The sequence below is a fragment of the Trichosurus vulpecula genome, chromosome 9 (genome assembly GCF_011100635.1).
Source record: "Trichosurus vulpecula isolate mTriVul1 chromosome 9, mTriVul1.pri, whole genome shotgun sequence".
Lineage (NCBI taxonomy): Eukaryota > Metazoa > Chordata > Mammalia > Diprotodontia > Phalangeridae > Trichosurus > Trichosurus vulpecula.
This window is the reverse complement of record NC_050581.1, coordinates 147,068,833-147,088,797: the sequence shown is the minus strand read 5'-3', so window position 1 is coordinate 147,088,797 and position 19,965 is coordinate 147,068,833. Positions and strand designations below refer to the sequence as shown.

The following is a 19,965-nucleotide window of genomic DNA, read 5'->3' as shown; positions in this document are numbered from 1 at the left end:
TAGCCCATCATAACTGATGTGGTGCCATAGAATGGGCACTGAGCCAGAGAATCAGGATGCCAGTGTTCTAGAGCCAACTGAACCATTTAGAGAGCTTCCTCTTCTGTTTCCTCATCTAGAACACTGAGGTTACTGACGTTGGTGCCCTGCCTCCCAAACAAGCTTGTATTTAATTACATGTGTGTATGTGTATATATACATACACATATACATAAATGTATTCTGACTTCCCTGGCTTCGTTCAAGCTCCAGCTAAAATCTCATCTTCTACAGGAGGCCATCTTCAATCCCTCTTAATTGTAGTGCCTTCCCTCTATTAATTATTTTCTATTTATCTTGCATATATTTGTATATATTTGTTTACATGTTGTCTTACTCATTGGACTGTAAGATTCTTGAGGGCAGACTGTCTTTTGCCTCCCTTTGTATTCCCAGTACTTAGCACAGTGCCAGGCGAGTAGTAGGCACTTAACAAATGTCTATTGATTGATTTATATATACACATATGTGCATGCATATATATACATAGTAACACTGTGTATTAACATATGCACTTACATATGCATATATACCATGCCTGCATTAACATATGCGCATTTGCATGTATTCATCAACACTTGCATATTTAATATTCATATCTGTACTTATTCACATTCTATTCATGATCTATTTTTATGCGTTCTTTTTGTCTCTCCCATTAGAATACAAGTTTGCTTCATTCTGCATGTTTATTCGTAGGCCCAGGCCCTACCTAGCACAGTCCCTAGTACATGGGAGACACATGGGAAACATATTTGTTGATGGACTTCTAAAATCCCTCCTAGCTCTAACATTTTATGCTTTATCCAAACTTGTTATCACAGACTTTTTCATCAGCGTAATCTGAGAGGTAAAGGGTAAAGAGAGGGAGAAGAAAGAGCCAATGGATCAAAATATGAAGAGGAATGGGGGGAGGGACTGTTTGGGGGCACAGTTACCGGGTGCTTGAGCAGTATCAAAAGAGACAAATATCATCTACTTTGTCCATTTAAAGGGGTCGGACTGGCTTAAGCTACTTGAGGGTTTCATCACTTCACTGAGGGTGGATTCATTTATCAGTACTTAGTGTTAATACTTGCTGAGTTCTCAGACACTGTTAGCCCCTGGAGGAACAGCGCCCAACAGGAAAGGGCCTGGGGAAGGGAAGAGTTGTCTGCTAGCTTATTAATCAGCCAGCACCTACCTTTTCACTGGCACGGATCCTTAAGGGCTTCCCAAGGGTACTGCTTTTGTCACTTTTTCGCTGGCACTTAGGGCTCCCACTGGGATCACTTTATCCTGTCCTCTTTCTTCTTTCCAAGGATTACTGATCTGGGCCTCCTCAGGCAGGCCTCAGCTATATTGGTGTCTTACATGTTTCCCTCTGTTGACCTCCAAAGGTCCATGAATCCAAACTTTTCTCTTCCAAATGTTGGTACAGAGGTGGCCTGGAAGGAGCTATGGAGGTCTAGAAGAAGAGGCTTGGCCCAGCAGAGTCATCTTGAGGGTTTGGCAAGTTGGGCTCTGGGTCCCACTCTTGGGGCAAAGGGTGGGAAAGGTAGGAGTTGGGTCTCACACTCACACTGATGGGAACTTGGTCCCTGGAGTTTTGGACCCTCAGAGAAGCAGTTAGGGGAAGGAGACACACCAACTTACGCCAAAGGAAGTTGGGGGGAACCCCTGAAGTGCTTATCACATAAAGCCTGCTCACCTCTGTCATCGAGGTAATATGGGTGGGACTTGAGACTGGCTGCCTGGTAACAGCACCCCCTCCCTGTTTTCCATAAGTACCCCTCAACAGAGCATGGTGTACCTTTGTGACATCTCTTTCCCCCTTAAAAGTTGCCTGTCATATCTGACTTGACCTGAGTGTTCCATAGCTGGATGGTGAAAGGGACCACACTTTGGATCCACACCTACCTGGTCTACACCCATCATCTTTAGCACATCGTTCCTCTAGAGCAAGGCTTCTTAAACTTTTTTTATTCCCAACCCCTTTTTGGGTTTGGGCAGTGTTCAATGGCATTGTGTGACCTGAGGGCATGCACAATGCAAAGTGTGCATGCTTTGTGCTTAGAACCAAAGCTGCCACGAAGTGGCATGATATAATAATGCCAGCAAGTGCTGCCAGTAACACCTTGGATTCTTTGAGTTTGATTTTTAATTAATTTTTGGTCATTGCACATTCAGAATCCTTTTAGTGTTGCCAAATTTTTCGAGACCCCACATGGGGTCACGACCCACAGTTTAAGCAGTGATGCTCTAGAGACAGTAACCTCCAATGGGCTAATGTTAAAACTATATGGATGCTACCTATTTCTTCTCTGCTACTAGCAGAGATTAGCTTATGAGATCAGCTAATTGAGACCTTGGGGACTGAGAGATAATATTCCTTTCCTGGGGTGTGTTCAAAAGTAGGGGCTGGGAAAGTTAGCTTAGGAAGTGAGTCAGTCACTGAGTCTACCATGACTATGCCTAATACATATTAAATTGAATGAACTGGAAGGAACCTCAGAAGCTGAAGGCTGCTCATTTTACAGATGAGAAAACAAAGGACCACAGAGGTCAATGAGTTCTATAAGGCTATGTTGCTAGATATGGTGGAGCAGGGGATTCAGGTCTTCTGACTCTCAGCATCACAGGATATTCATGCTGGAAGGGGCCTCCAGAGACCATTTAGTCCAGGTTCATTTTAGAGATGAAATAAACTGAGATCCAGGGAAGTGATTTGAGCTGTGTTCACACTGCTGCTAAGCAGCAATTAGGAAACAAACCCACCAAATTCTGTGCTCTGCTCACTATGGCCCTGTCTCCAAACCCAACATCACATAAAGGAAGGGCTTTGCTTGGCTGAATGAACTGGGAATATGGCTTGGTTCTTAACCTATCTCAGAACACGCGGGAGGGCCAGTGCAAGGAATTTTCCTCCCTATATTCAGGAGGGTCATTTTGCTAGTGCCTTCCCACTAAATGAGAAAAACTAGCTTGTGGGGAGGGAATCATCACACATATTATGTGCCATGTCCTACATTAAATGCTGTGTTAGAGATAAATAGAAGAAAGTGGTCCCTGTCCCCATGGAGAGAACATTCTAGTCTCTAATCTAACTGGGGAGAAACTTCTCCATATAAAAAAGATGTTTAAAAGCACATGTCAGTTCTTACAATAGCTAGCAGTTACATTATCTAATTTGATCCTAGCAAGCTTGTGAGGTACTATTATTAGCCTCACTGTATAGAGGTCATAGATGGAGAGGCCGACTTGCCCAGCTAGTATCTAAGGCAGAACTTGAATTCGGGTCTTCCTGACTCTTCACGACCTAACCCCTGTGGCATCTGGATACCACTATAATAAACATAAAAATAAGTATTATAGTGTGCAGGGGCTATTGATGTGGGCTGACTTAATTAGGAAAGGCTCATTGAGGTGGGGCTTGAGATAGAAACAGTGGTTGAGAGTGGAAGAAAAGGGATTAAAAGTTTAAGTTTGGAGGCAGAGCTATTCAGTCCATGTGTCTGATTTCAAACAGGAGACTCATGCACAGTTGGTGGGAAATGAGACTGGAGATTACTTGGACTACAGATTTTGAGGAGGAAGGTTATTTTTGCAGCCAGCCTTGTGCAGTATAAAAAGTGGAATGGGGAAGGGGAGAGGGAGACTGCAGGCATGGAAAGCAGGTCATAGCAACTTGTGATGAGATGGCAGCCCGGGTACAATGGAGAGTGGGAGCCACAGGATCCGAGTTCCGATCCCATCTCTGACACTGCCTGTGTGGAAGTAACAGTGACTTCTTCCCTGTGGCCATCATCTGTAAAGTGAGGGCACTGACCTAGATGACCTCTATGGTCCCTCTGGCTCTAAATCTATGATCCTATGAACCACTCTAGGTTCAAAGTAAGAAAAGGTTGGAGGATGGTAATGAAAAGGAACATGAGAATCAGTTTTCTCTGGAATGACCATAATCCATTTTGGCTTTTCTGAAGATCAAAACAGTCCTTTCTTGGAGGCAGCTGGGAGGTGCAGCGTTGGGACTAGCTGTGTAACCCTGGCTACATCACTTGACCCATCTCACTCAGTTTTCCTCCCAGGGCTGTGATGATCAAATGAGAGAGCACGTGTAAAGTGCTTGGCAAACCTTAAAGCAGTAAACACATGCAAGCTATTCGGTCAGAAGGACTGAAAACCCCACTTGCCCACATTAAATTTTCAGGGTCTATTCATTCCATTCTACATTTTCCTTCTATAGTGAAAGCAACATTCCAAGTCCTCATCTTATGCCTTAAACAGTACTGAAATTGTCTTTGAGGTTTAATTGGCTCAGGGGACGAAGGCTCCTGCCATGGATGCAATTTCCCGGTCACCTGAATGCAAAACCAGCCTGGACAGTAGGGGCCAGCAGCATGACCGACGCTGGCACAAGAAAGCTGTGCTCTGCTGAATGGAGCCTATATCCTCAGTGAATGTCCTTCCTCTGCTGAGGCTAAACAACCTCTTGTTAACTGTTAGACGGCATGAGGATGTCTCATTCTATTCCAATCTTAAACCTGAAGTATTCTCCTAGGAGCTCTGCAAGGAACCGTTCCTTATCGCCCCCTTAAAGCTGGTGCCTTCTTTTTGAGACATCTCCAATTTATCCTGCATATACTGTTTGTACGTTGGCTATTTGTCATCCCTCCCATCAGACTGAGGTCCGTGAGGGATGGTTTTTGCCTTTGTATCCCTAGCACTTAACAGTGCCTGGCATTTAGAAGGTGATTAATAAATGCTTGTGGACTTGGCTTAGCCTACTATGCCCTCTGCTAGACCCTTGACTCAGTACTAGGTATACCAAATACATCTCTTCAAGTCAATCTGAGGAGGGGTATCCTCATTTGGGCCATTTTTCGTGGCAGTTTTTCCAAAGGTTTAGAGAATATGCAGCTCAGACACGGGATGATGCAGTAACATAAAATGGTAGGTGAAGCTATTTTAAAAAAGACATCTATATTTCTTTTATGACAAAGGCACCTGAACTGCTACAGTGAAACAGTCCTAGGTTCTCTTCCAAGAAAACCAAAACAACTGCAAATTTTAGAGTACCAAGGGAGAATTTAAACTCAACCTATGAAAATGTTTTGATCAAAACCTGAATAAGAGCTATTGCTGATCATTTACATATCTAAGTTTCTATAGAAACCCATCTGTGTTTGGCATCCATCTGATCTGTTCTTTAGGTAGTGGTTGCCACAGCAACTGATACTCTGCAGTCTCTTCCTGAGTAATAAATGTCTGAGATGAGTGTTGGAGATGTCTGCAATATATATGGGGCAATGAGGGCTTCTAAGGCATTTTCAAGCCTTAACTCCCAGAGGGTTTCTAAAACCTACATGGTTTCTCCCCTAAGGGATATGGCTTGGAAATTAATTAGGAGCCTGGGTGGGGGCCAGATGTGTCTAGGAATTATTCAACCAATTGGGCAAGGTGCACAGTAGAGTTCGTGGTTTGGGGTTAACTGCTACAATCACAGGCATATAAAAGAAATGTGAAGATAGTACATCTCAGCACCTGTACACCTCTAATTTTCTCTTTTGTTCCCCTTTTCCTATTCAATATTCAATCCTATTCAGGATACTGACCAACATTTTCCACTAAAACGGTTAAGCCCCAAATTAGCTTCTTTCTGTAATCCAATCTAACCTCCTCCTCCCTTTGTAAAATGGTAAGGAATAATCCAACCTACAGAAATCCTAGCCCATTTATGATCAGGTGTAGTGTTAGAGAAGATTGTGCAGGGAGTCTATAGGTTCAAGACAGAGAGATGCTAGGACACCCAGACATGTCTGTACCCACCTTAGATAAGGCATGTTTACACATCTTATCCTCATCATCTTTTAAGTACGTCAACTGTTATCCCTGTTTTACCACTGAAAACCGAGGCAAAGTTGGCTTGCCTGGCACAGAAGCCTTCTGTTTGCTATCAGGTAGGCTAGAAAACCCGGTCTTAGCTAGACAGAAGCTCAATGAAGGTGGGGGGAGGGGCTTTCATTTTTGTTTTCATATCTTCAGTGCATGGCACCTAGTAGGTACTTAATAAATGCTTGTTGATTGACTTCTTAGCACAACCAGCCTCTGAGTCATAAGGACCACACTGGGAAAAAGGGGGTGGGGGAGTGGCTCCAAGAGGAAAGCCCAATTAGTTCATGTTCAACATCTGGGAATCATTTAGGCATATACAGACTCCCAACAAACTCAGCAACTCATTATTACTACTTGTAATTACCTCTTGCGTACCTGGTTATAATCTAAACTTCAAGGAAGCACTGGAATACGCTTATTTCTGGTAACAACCTGAACAGGGAATGGTACCGAAAACGCAAAGCGGCCAGGATAATTTTCAGTCACATCTTCACGATACTAACAATGACTTCAAATATCGGAACATAAATGCTGAACATCAGTGATGGCCACATTTACAAAGAGCACAAAATCTACTGTCATCCAATGGGCAGTGGGTTGAATAATGCACCCAATCTCCTTACAAGAACATGTGACCAATGAAGACGACGGTAGGCCCAGGGTGGGCAGTTTATCTCGTGATGAGAAACTGGTTGAATCAGGTAATAAGGATGAAGAAAAACCCCCCACCTACAGGCTAGAGCCCACAGAATCACCAGCCACCGATTAGAAGAACAAAAAGGCTGTGGAACGGACCCATGGCCTGACTGGTTGCAGAAATGGAAACACCAAAGACAGGATCAGTTTTGGTATATGGGGCATCTACCCTGAAAAACATGTGGTACATGGGGGCAGCTAGGTGGAGCAGAACGAGTCAAGGTGAGCTCACTCGGTTTATCAGTGAGTAGAACACCTCCATTTTCATCCTCAGCATTAAGGCCACATACACTTAAGAGTCACTGTCTGACTGCGTTGCAAGTTAAACAGGTCATGTACACGGCACTTTTTAAATTCAACCCAGGTTTCCAGTTGTCTCCTTCCACTGAACATACTGCCTAGGGTCACACCACTTAAGGCAGGAATCATAAGCCAAGCAAAGCTGAGATCAGTACTGCTCTGAGACCGCCAAGGAAGATCTAATTTAATAGCCTCTGCTCATTAATACCACGCAGAGGAAATGTAGAGTTGAGAGATGTGTGTCTTCAGATGACAATTCAGGGTAAAGACGTCACGGCGTGCTTGCAGTGAGTAGCTGCACTGACTGCAGCTCCCGAGCTCCACTCCACCAAAACTGCAATGCTTACCTCGTGTTACCTCTGTGCATGAAGATGAAGATTTACATCCACCTCGTGAACAAGCATACATTGACATCCACCCTACATTTCTTTTCTTTCCCAGTAAAGTGTTATAAATAAAAATCACTGTTCTAGCCTCGCTTGACATAAAACATTCCAGAGGTGGGGGACCAGTCCCCCATCATATTCCATGCCACTGTGAGCTTTAGGGAGAAGGGAAGAACCAGCGCAGGTACAGGACGAAGGTTTCCAAGAGAGACTATAATTCAAAAATGCTTCCCTGTCCCTGCTCTCATTCACCCCCGAAGACAAAATAAAACCCACCCGATCTTGGGAAAGTGAGGGGAAGCAATTCACAAACATGAATGTATACGCTCCTGCTGAAGAACTTAGGCCTCTACAACACGGCTCTGATCTGCCGAAGGTTCAGAATTTATCAGCTGAACAAGCACACTTACTTTTAGATGTAGAATTAAAGCATCAACACGGACACAATCTACTAATTTACTGACCACTAATGCACCTTTGCCATAGATGTAAATTCAGTTCCACACCGGTGCATCCACCCTGATCATCCAATACATAAAGCTGTCTAATCCCCCCTCCAAAACAATGGTACCAGACCAACTGGCTACTGCGTTCATTACAAAGTGTGAAGTTGCATCAAGATCAATGCTAATACAATCATTCAGGATCTGAAATACACATAAATGTTTGCGACAGTCCAAATGAAATTTCATACCACTTGTAGCTGTTCATTTATTGAACCTAGATTTCATAATACATTGTGGATTAAATAGTTAAAAACCATTAGAAATTACTTAAATTTCACATAATACAATATTGAAAACAGTCTTGTAATTTTATTCTTTGGACCAAAGTGAAAAAAAATTCAAGCATTTCCCCCTCCCCAGGTGAGACACTTTCTCATAGTAGAGATAATACCATGGGAAAAATGGCTTCAGGTGTGTTAATGATGTGAGGAAATGCACGAGTGAGAGAAAATCATGAGTCAGGTCTCTAAAAGGGAGGGAGATAGAACATACTCCAAGGGAAAATGGTTTATGGAGAACGCTGCCTAGACGATGTGTAGCACTGTCTGAGCCTACAGCCCAGCTTGATCTCTGCAGTGCCAAAGGGCAAACAAACAAGAATGGGTAGCATTCATATGCTACCTAACAAAAAGATCACCAACTGTCAGGCAAAAAATCCTCTGAGTTGTACAGAATTTTTATGGTAACACACACACTCAAGTAAACCTACTACATATCTGAACACCTTATCAGAAATAATTCAATTTCCAAGTCCAATTTGTAAGAGACCAGCTGTGAATTCTAGGTTGATCTGTTAAAATAGTGCAGTTTTACAGTCAACTTTACTTCTGGGTAAAGTTTTTACACAAATAACAAAGTAGAGAGACAAACACACTGGCAACTAGGAAAGTTAATTGTGGCTAATTGTGCGACTCACGAGTTCCTTCAGGAGGATGTTCGGTCATCTGAACTGGAGAGGGAGGGGTCCTGACTTGCAAGGGAATCATCAGTCATAGCTCACCTCACAATAGGGTTCTGAGCTATGACATCAAGGAAGCAGAATCACTGCTTTTCCAAGGAAGTCAAGATTTCTTAGGCAAATACCCTGCTGCTAAGCTGTTTTCCTTGTCGATGAGCTTTCCTACAATAACCAAAGAAAAGTCCTATATCTTTTCTGAGCTCTAACATATTTGCTCTGCCTCTGTTTTACCTGAGTATATTTAGGTATTTTAAAAAATCTACTGAGAAAAGTATACATGACAAGGAAAACTATAAAGCAGCAGGGTCTAAGCTCAGCAGCCCTTCTCAGTGATACTCAGTCCCGATGACTTTGTAATTTCCATAGTTGTGAAGATCTGTTTAAACAAAAGAAAAGAAAGAAAACAAGTTATGTTGTTGGTACTTTAACTTAGAGAATATAAACTACATTTGTTTTGTCTCTCAAAAAATATCTGCTGACAACAGCTAAAGCAATTATTATATTCTTGGTACCTATCGACTAGCTTTTTAGACCACTTTTCAAACATGCATGGAGGTCGGTACAACATTCTTTTGTTTCTCTTACCTCACCACAGGTAGGATGGATGCCAATAGTATCATCAAGCAACTGCTTGGTGAGGCCACATTTCATCGCAGCTGCAAAGCCCTGGGTAACCTCACCAGCGTTGGGGCCAAGCACATGAAATCCTATCACCCGATTCTTCATGAAAAACAAAATAAAAAAAGCCCCAGGTTAAAAGTCTGAATAGCAATGCTTTACCCATGATTTCAAAGCTGGGATATATATAAAGCTTCTACTACAGAACAATAATCCTATTTTGGAACTGTGTCTAGGACATTATCATGAAACGGAGTTGCTGTAAGAATCAGTTAAATGAGGCAGTAAATGCACATCTAGAGTTAATTTGCTCTCAAATTTACCAGAACAAGCAATTTAACAACTGCATGAAGGAGTTCATTAGTATGATGTAAATTTTAGAATTATGCCCAAGTGCTACTAAACACCAACACAACAAATCAGAATTAAAGTCCAACATCAGAACACTCCCAAGAGGCTGATGTTACAGTAAATTCAGGGCGTTACTGGCCGAGGCTCCTGACATAAAACATAGAGCTCAAAGCAGAGGCTCCAGCAGAACTTTGCCTAACCCTCCAACCAGGTGTTCAGAGGCCACAGGTGCAGTTGTGCTCACAGACTCTATATTCTGCTCTCAGGAAATTTTCAAATGAAAGTGTTGTTAACTTTCAGGCTGCTCATCTTTTGTTTTTTCCTCAGATTTCATTCATCCATTACCAAATTAGATGACTAAACTACATGCCTCAACACCAAATGTGTACAATAGGCAGAGAAAGACCCATAAAAGTGGGTAAAGTAGGACGGCAAGAGCCCACAGAAATCTGGACTGCACTGTGGAGAAGATCTGTTTAAATGATCCATCCTGATATATAGAAGTAAGTCTATTTAACATATGGACAACATAGTATGCTGGTATAACATCAAATGTCAAGCATTCAACTGGCCTGCAAACTCCTCAAAGATGGGGACTGTTCATTTTTCCTTTTTAGAATTAGTTACAATCTGTGAAAATCTTGGCAACTGGCTATACAAACTCAAGAATTTTTGTGGCTTTTAAGCAAAAGATAAATGGCAGAAATCCTGTGTTCCATTCCCAGCTCTGCCCATGACTAAGAGCAACTAGCTTAGGCTAGTTCCTTTGACTCTCTGGCAAAAGAGATGTCTCTAAGGGCTCTTCAGTCTTTTACTCCTAAGCTCCCTAAGCCAGAACAATTCACTTTAAAATGAATGGATATGAGACAAATTATGAAGTACCCACTATGAGCCTTCTGTATTTTCACAACAAAAGAAGGCCCTTAAGGAGTCTTTTTTCAGAGATCAGAATCCACAAACAGTGCCTTTTAAGGTACTGTGCCCCGGAGGTAATGACATTTGGACATGACTGTTCGGAAGAGATCATTTGTATCCCTTCATTTGAACTGTGTTCCTTAAAAAAAACCAAAATTACAGAAAACTAACGTTTGTAATCCTTTAGTATGGCATTTACACTATTTTTGACATTTCAGTGGCTCTAGGGGAAACTGAGGCAGAGAAGGTTAAGTGACTTGCCTAACCATCACAGAGCTACTAAGTTTCAAGCGTTCTAAACACTAGGCCACCAAGGTCTTTGTTAAACAGAAATTAATTTCCTGATCTTGAAGCAGCATTCTTTAGTGGAGAAGGAAAAAACAGAATGTAGAACACAAATGAAAATGGATGTCACATAAAAATACAAGGTATTATAATACACCTTGTATTATAAAAAGGATATAAAGATATAAAATAAAAAATACAATAAAATTTTTTTTTAAATGGAGAAAGATAAAATGACTACATTTTGATGAAGCAAGTTTTCCCCAACAATAAATGGTCATATAATTATGCTCAATTTTCATCACTTGTCACTACAAATACCCACAAAAGATGGGTTTTACAATGAAAATATAAAACGGGGCCAAAGATATTATTTTACTATAAATGCCAGTATTGACATTCAGCCAGGCCTTCCTCCCACCTTCTTCTTTACCTGACAATGAAGTCTCATTACTGAAATTAGAAGTAAGCTTTGAGTCAACTCTCAAAAATCTGTAGGCTTTTTCAGTCATACAGTTCATTTTTAAGCCTGAACATTCTATTACGCCTTATTCTCCATCATCTAACTATCCCCAATGTTAAACCTGAAAATTTGGCTGAAGGAAACAACAGAGCTAGGTGATAGAAAAATCCATGTTGTTTATTATTTTCCCTTAAAGCATAACTAAGCTAGCTTACTTGTATGTACAAGGGGTCAGAGCATAAGCTCTGACTGCCTGAACAAAGGAATGAGAAAACTTATATACGTTATTTTAGCAGCTCCAGCAAGCCTGTATTACCTCATGTTTATGACCCCCATGTATGTTTAACCATGATACAAGAAGAGGATTTTCCTTAATGGAATAGGGTTGTAAAGAATGTTGACAAAGGTCAGTTAATATTAAGCAAGGTAGTCTCTCTTGGGGTTAGGGTCTCATCCTTTAATGGCTAACAGGGGTGAGAATGTCCTTAGGTCAGTCTAATCTGGCCTTGCTGACAGAGGTAAGGGTATTCTCTGAGCAAACTTTTAGAGAACAAAGAAGCCCGGGTCCTGGATCTTCTTCCAGTTACTCATTAATTCAGGCTCTGGGTCTGGTTGAAATTAAAAATGATATAAAGTAGTATAATATTTTTTACACCAACAATCATGAAACAATGGGGAGTCTGGTCATACAAGACTCACGGTAAAGCGGCTCTAAGAAAACTGAGAAAGATGTCAGACTGGGGAGGTCTAGTGTTCAATGACCGTTTTGTTTTACCTGTAAAGAGGAAGGGGAGTTTGGGGGGAAACTGTCAAAGATGCATTGCTAATTAATGACTACCTTATGTTCTCTGGCAGTGTGGGCAAAGGGGAGGAATCCCAGAGATAAAGTGGTGGCTGGGATAAACCAGGCACACCGGCTCAAATTATCCTCCCCTCCCAGTCCACCATTTAGAGAACCATTTCCTGTTTTAACCTTCAAATGCCACCAAGGGAGGACTAAACTTTATACATGCTTCAGTATAAATCATTCCAATCAGATAAGCAGATTTCTAAGCCCCAATATTTCACAAATCTACAAGCTTGTTATTTATATAGGACAACACACCAGGAAGGAGAACTTTGACTGGCAAAGGAAATGAGGACAGGCCTAAGAAAGAAATTATGACCAGAGGGCAATGTGAGAAAGCTGCACAGCAATGAGGAGCTGTTCAGAGGAGTGAGGTGTTAAGACAAAAAACAATTTTGCAATTTTGCCTACATGGCATTTTTGCCTGGGGCCTTGGAAGCACCTGGTATATACCAATGCCAGTTAAAATGTCAGGACGAGTTTGGAAATTGCAAGCCTCAGCTTCTCCCAATTTATCCTGGACTTCCCAATCCGGACTAGTTTAGTCCTGCCTCTCTAGTTTAACAGGTATCTTTCCATCCAATCCCCACCCATCCCTGGAGAAAAAGGAGAAACTCAACTAGCTGCCTTTCCCTTTACCATTAGTGTGATGCAGATTGGAGGAGGTAGAATTTGATATCTTATGTGCTCTATGGGAATCAGCAAGTTTCAAAATAATTAAAAATCAGAACACAATAAAATACACTAACGTCAGAAAATATGAACACAATTTCTATCTCTCCTTCACAATTCAGAAGGCATTTCACAATGTTGCAGGGTCTCGGGATCATCGTCAAGAACATCCTTTGTCATGGTACTGAAAACATACACCAGTGCCAGGCAGAAGAGAACTCTGATTAATGAGTGCCATAGCACTGACCATCTAAACTGCTCATTTAGCAAGTACCGCATGCCATTACCTAATCTGAGTTATCCACAAGACAGTGACTATGGAGCCCTCTTTGCATCTCCGCTGTCTGCAGAGGAGGTGGCTCCATAAATATTTGTGGATTAAAGAGTGTTAACAGTTTCCTGTGACTTTACTATTGGTATAGGCAGAAAAGCAAGTAAAACTACTGCAAGAGAAGAACTTAATATGAAACAAATCTCTGTTCTTTTTAGATTATTCCAAATGTTCTCCTCCAGGAGATTAGCAGTCTTCACTTGTACCTTGTGCAAATGATACCCTTTTCAAAGTTCTTCTGAAAGAACAAAAATTTACTTAAAACAGAACAAAATCCAAAGCCATGAGTTATATTAGCTAATGACTAAATTTCTAAATATTATGTCTAATTTTAAAATGCAAGTAAGAACACCTTTAAAATGAAAACAGTTACAAGCATATGATGTTATTAAGCTTCAATTATATAACTTGTCATTTTCTCAATCAAGTCAGATAAACATTAATTGGATAATTATCTGAATAATAATGTGCTTTGCAATCAAATCTCTTTGAAGTTCATCACCAAAATTCATATTTCATGAATGAAAGTTACCCTCTCAAGGTTATTATTAATTCATTTCCACTTCTAATACATACATTATCACGTTTATTGCAAATTATCTTTCCAAAACAAGTATTGTTTTCTCTGCCGGCTACTGTCCATTCAAGAGGCCAGAAAAAGGTATGATAAACCTAGAAGAGAATTGGGGAAAAATATTTTACTGTGGCAGAAAGTGATTTACTGAAATTCAATTTTCTTGTAAATCTCCAAGAAAAACAATATTCTTTGGGAAAAAAAAATGTGTGACGAGTTTAAATCCCATAATCTGAATCATTTAACCTGTGATTCAGGCCCGCATCCCTCCTGAAATTACAGATTCACAATTTTTCCAACTTTTAGTTACTTACATTAGTTTGAATACACTGAAAGAATGTTAGATTTGAAAATAAGCTTAGGAAAAATAGAGGAAAGTAATTGTATTTTTAATATATCCAGTGACTACGATATGTTTAAAATCCTTCACATCATATTCCAACCCCTAACCTACAAATATTAAGGCACATATATGGTGGGCACAGTCAGCAACCATGAGTTCTGGTTACACTGACTGAAGGAAAGAAGTTGGGATGTTTGGGAAGAGGGAAGATATCAGTCAGTTCACTTCTCATCTTTAGTTGGTCTTCCAAATAGCCATTTCAGAAACATAAACCCACTACTGGGTGGTGAACAGATGCAGCCTGTACAGCAATAAGCAAGAGGTGATATGTTGATCTTACTCTGACTCCCTGGGGGATGTGCAATTCAACTGGCAAACTAAGAGTGAGGGTTTCATTTTGATGACAAAATCTTTGGGGGTAGAAATTTGAGATTAATAAAAGCACTGAGTATCAGAGCTGAATGTCTACAGAACATAGTTATACAGTGTATTTATTTATGTACAGCATTTAGTCATGGTTACAAAAGATTCTTAAAAATAAATTAAAAAAGGGGGGAACTGACTTACTTGTGTAGCAAACCTTACAAATTTCAAACCTTTCAGATCCCCAAACTTGAGGCACCCATTTTCTACAAAGGCACAACTGCTCTTGGGGTATTGCCTAACAAACTCACCTTTCCCATGTCTACATTTTTACTTTTCTGTTCTTTTAATTTCCAAAAGCTTAAAAACTTTTTAAATATGGAATGGCTACTATCACAATTTCTAAGACCCAGTTAAAATTCCATCATATTAAACTTAGTTCACTTAATAAATATAAATCATATCCTCTAAAAAAGGGGTCTCCAAATGGGGGCGCACAAGACAATCTATTAGGAAGTCAAAAGAAGCAGGTAGATGCTAGAATAAGACCCTACTGGAAGAGCAATGAAAATCCTTTCCACAGGCCAGCAGTCAGAGAATGACCCCAGCCTTAGACATCTTCCATGTGAGGCAGTAAGGAAAAAGGCTTATGGACTGGGGTTCCTGTGCCCAAGGGGAGTAGGAGGAGCTAGAGTCTGTTAGAAATGACTTTATCACTCAATTCCCAAATTCACGGCCGAGGCAGGGAGATAGTGATGACACAGCATTCTCAGTATCAAGGAAGAGAGAGCCAAAAGTTCCACCACGTAGGGACGGAACTTAGGGAAGGTGAAAGCAATGGTATCCAAAGGCACCAGGCTTTTCCTGAACACACCAGCCCACCACTACTCCCCCTACCTGTCTCACCGGGGAACACATGCATAGATGTGGCAAAAGCGGGGAACAGACCCAGCCCACACAACAAAGATATAAGGTCAGTACTGTTAACAAATAAATCAAAAACTATGTTAAATACTTCTTTATGTCACTGTCTTAAAATGTCTTTTTTTGGACAAGCTATATGACAATATAGTAATACAGCGGTGCACACACAGGATCTATAAGTTAGGATTACCTCTAGTAGGTCCGTGAGTTCAAATGTTCATTGAGAGGGGCATACCATTTTGGAAACCACTGCTGTAACCCTAATTCCACATCGACACCCATCCGCCGACTCTCCCCTTACATCAAGTAAATTTTAGTTCTCTCCATCAATATAGCATTATAAAAATGACCCTGTACCTCAAAAACACTGGAGTCCAAATAACATATCCCAGGAAGTGGCTAAAAATAATAGTACCTGGTGGTTTGGTCGCCAGTAGTTCTCTACACCAGAAATTACCTTGTTGGATTTTTTAAAAAGATTTTTGTTTTTGCCAGTCACATTCAAATATGCCCTTCCCTCTTCCCTACCCAGTGACCTTTCCTCAAAGCAAAAACAATTAAGCAAAATCAACAACATAAGGACCCAACGTCAGCACGCGCCACGTTCTGCACCCAGAGCTCCCAGATTCTCTAACAAGCAGAGGGAAATACATTTCCATGTCTCACTTGCAGGGTAAAATTTGGTCTATAAATGACAAAATGCCAAAATCGCTTTGTATTTACTCTGTAAATGTTGTATATTTGAGGGGAGGGAGGGAAAGGAAGGAAGTAAGTATTGACATGGTACCTACTATGTGCCCGGCACCACAGGCCTAAGCACTTCACAATTATTAACAACACCCTGTGAGGTCGAGTGCTATTATCATCCACATTTTAAAGATGAGGAAACTGAGGCAAATAGAGGTTAAATGACTTTCCTAGGATAACACAGACATTAAGTGCCTGAAGCTGAATATGGGTATGAACTCAACTCCACGCCCAGCACTATACCCCCGGAGCCCCTAGATACCTACTTACTTATCTGTGTATAGTAGAACATAAACTCTCTGAGGGTAGAGACTGTTTAGTTTTTGTCTTGTGTCCAGAGTACTTCCCACAATCTGTAACACAGTAGGTGCTTAATAAATGTTTGCTGAATTAAAGTGGAACTATTTCCTGAACCTCTAAAATTGAGATTTAACTGCTCTTCTGTTACATGCTCAAGCAGTAATTCCTCTTCAAGTCTTGTGATCCGACAGACCTTCAGGAGATCCCAAGTTCCTTGAGAATAGGACATATGAACGTATGGAACATTACTGTGTTGTAAGAAATGGTGAAAGGGATAGTTCAGGGAAACCTGGGAAACCCTTACAGTACTGATGCTGAGTAGTGATACTGTAAACAAACACATCTGAAAGACTGAAGAACCCTGATCAATGCCGTGATCAACCATGACTCCAGAGGAATAATGGAGAACATTTTTGGACATGACTAATGTGGGAATTTGTTTTGCTTAACTAGGTGTATTTGTCAACTGTTTTGTTTTCCATTCTTTCTCCCCAAGGGAGAGAGACAGACAGAGGGAAGTGGGAGGAAGAAAAAAAAATCCTATTAGGAAAAAAAAAGTAAAATTTAATTTAAAAAAAATCCTTTTCACTTACTGAACAAAAGATGTTCTCTTTGTAGCTCTTTTAGAAGGGGAATGTAACGTGTAGCAAAGCATTAATTATAACAAAACATTACAAAACAACAAAACATTTGGAAACCATTATGAGCTATAAAGTACAATGAGGGAGGGTGCTGGCTAATTATAAATGAGAGGTCCTTCTAAAGCTAATGTAATTCAATAACCTTACCTCTATATTATCTTTTTTATATAATTCCATGGCTTTCTCTTCAGATAATCCACAGCAACCATATTCCAAAGGAGTAAACACTGTAGTTGGGACGTTAATGTAATCACACTAAAAGATAAAACACACTCCTTTATTTTATAATCCTTTAAACAGCAACAGAAATCTGTGTATAAGTATTTATATTTTAAGCAAAAAGTATGACTTTAATTCAATTTAACAATTATTTAGCTCAGTGCCTGCTACATATCTAACAACTATGATCCATACTGTGAGGGATACAAGGGAAGCATATGATATGATCTCTGTCCTTTATTAGAAATGACATTAGGAATTGACATAGGAAAAAAAGATTAGGAAGGACATAAAATTGGGATGAAATTTTAAAATACTATTAAGATATAACTTGAAATATAGAAAAAAATTATATGAGGGCAGACTCCCCCCAAATCCAACTGTAGGACAATTTAGGATGAGGCAGCCTGCAGTTTCTCTTTCCTTAAATAAACCTCCTTTTTCATGGAAAATACAAATTAATAGTTATTATAAAGAAGACTTCTGGGGAAATACATTACTTGAAAGTAAATGATTTTCAAGCACTTCAACCTTTTACCCAGATTCATATAAAAACTGAGAGATTAATAGCAAATTGCCAGTCATTTTGAAGGAGGTTCTCTAGGCCCTCTACTTGCTTGTTGAGTGTGTCATGTGTACACACACAGCACACACACACAAAATTGAGTTGTGCCCCAGTTTGCTGTAGTATAGCCTCTGGGTTCTCAAAACTTAATTTATAGTTTAAAACATTTTCCTTATCAAAAAGTTCCTCTACATTTGCAACAATTGCCAATGGCATATAGATACTAGTGAAATCATTTTGATCAAAATGTTAACCCAAACTCAAAGCATTTTGAGCTAAAAATATTAACCCAACCTCAAAGAACATATATGCATTTACCTTTTCTAACCGTCCCCCAAAAAGTCTTCGTGCCAACAGCTTTCCTGCCTGTATAGCAACTGGGGTGAGCTCTAGCTTATTCTCCAACACATCCCCAATAGCATAAACATAGGGCACATTGGTTTGTTCCTCATCATTTACTGGTATTTTTCCAGTCCTAAGTTTAAATGGATAAAATTTTTTAAAAATTACCATTGGGCTCATGTGAATGGAATAAAAATATATATTGCACTTTATAGATTAATTGGGCACTTCATACATCCCATCTTCTTGGCAATCTTCCCACAAAGAGTTTAATGCCCATTAGACAGCAATAAGAATGGAAACTCCATTTCCTCAGCCACCTGCTTACCTCCAAGTATACCAATTCCCCAGCCAATAAACCCCAAACAGGAAAGGAAAAAAATAGTAGAGAATGAATTAAATTGGCCCCCCATCCATAGGAACAGGGAGCCTGAATCTGACCCCACAAACAAAAGCTCTGACTGGTTAATTTTCTAGTCTCAAACAGAAGAGAAACCAGCACGCTCCACAATCTTGTCAGCTATTAGTCATACACATAACTTAAAACGACTCAACCTTCTTTATTTACAGCCTCAACAAATATTGGTTCATAGATGATCACCAAACAGCACATCAAGCATACTTCCAGGGTTTCCAGGACTATCTCCAGATTCTCTCTGCAGTCTATACTTGAGAGTTATCTTGACCATACAGGACCCCATCATACCATGCCTAGATTACTGCTTGGGCATCTCCTAGAAACCATTATCAGGAGGTAATTGTACTGCCATAACTGCTTTAATATGCAAGACTACAGAATAATAAACACTCGATGCGCTCAATAAAGGCTTAGTGACTATAGAAATAGACTGATTATCAGTAATGATGTGATAACACAATGTTTTTTGAAAGACAAACTTAAAAGATTAACATTTCCTGGCAATTTCACACCTTACTAGTTAAGTGCTAATTTCCAAGTAGCTATCTGTAATGAAAATGTGTTTTGTGCCAGTAAAATATCAATAAGGTCATATACACTTACTTCTCATTGATTTTGACACCAATCTTCTCCAAGCCAATTTTCCTTGTACAGGAGTCTCGACCAATGGCTAACAAAACCTATATATCAAATAAATATAACAGCTACTATGTATAAACCAGATAGATTTTAAGTTATGTCCTATATCCTGTTACTCATTACCCATAGTTTCATTAGCCATTAAAGCTACTTTTCCCCTGAATAACTTGAGAAGTCAGATTGTCAAGACTAATTCAAAGGGGCTAGGCAAAGCAAAAATACAACAATGAGAATAAACTTTGCCTGGCCTGTATGTTTTGGTTATAATGTGTAGGGAACATCCAAATAGTTACTCAAAATAATATTTCATAAGCACAGAAGGCAGGACGAAAAGAAGCACCGACAAGCAGAATGACTCTGAGAGCTACAAGCTGAACGTATAATACGCTTAACAAGAAAAGCAGGCTGTCCATAATAAACAACTGCAATTTTGTATATAATCTATTTGTGTTCTTCTAGAAGGAAATGACCATTTTATTTGGTGTTTAAATTTGGAATAAAAATATGTTTAAGAAATATTTCATGCTAACAGTTGAGCTAGCAGTATCTGCTTTACCTCTCTAATGAATTTAAACATGTTCAGTTTACAAGACCATTACAGTTTAAAATCATTCAAATAATTGTTTAACCAGAACACAAAACTGCATCT

The 19,965-nt window shown here is 39.9% G+C and overlaps 1 protein-coding gene across 1 annotated transcript in view; it reads right to left on the bottom strand.

Moving 5' to 3' along the window:
• Positions 1–7,976: 7,976 nt before the first annotated feature.
• Positions 7,977–19,965, bottom strand: part of TXNRD3 (thioredoxin reductase 3) — a 32,772-nt gene continuing 20,783 nt past the window's right edge. Inside the window, exons 11-16 of the mRNA XM_036738763.1 lie at positions 19,281–19,357; positions 18,236–18,392; positions 17,281–17,388; positions 13,818–13,913; positions 9,345–9,479; positions 7,977–9,135 (exon numbers count right to left, since the gene is read on the bottom strand). Coding sequence (XP_036594658.1) covers positions 9,073–9,135; positions 9,345–9,479; positions 13,818–13,913; positions 17,281–17,388; positions 18,236–18,392; positions 19,281–19,357 — 636 coding nt within the window. The 3' untranslated portion in view covers positions 7,977–9,072. The remainder of the gene's footprint in view (positions 9,136–9,344; positions 9,480–13,817; positions 13,914–17,280; positions 17,389–18,235; positions 18,393–19,280; positions 19,358–19,965) is intronic.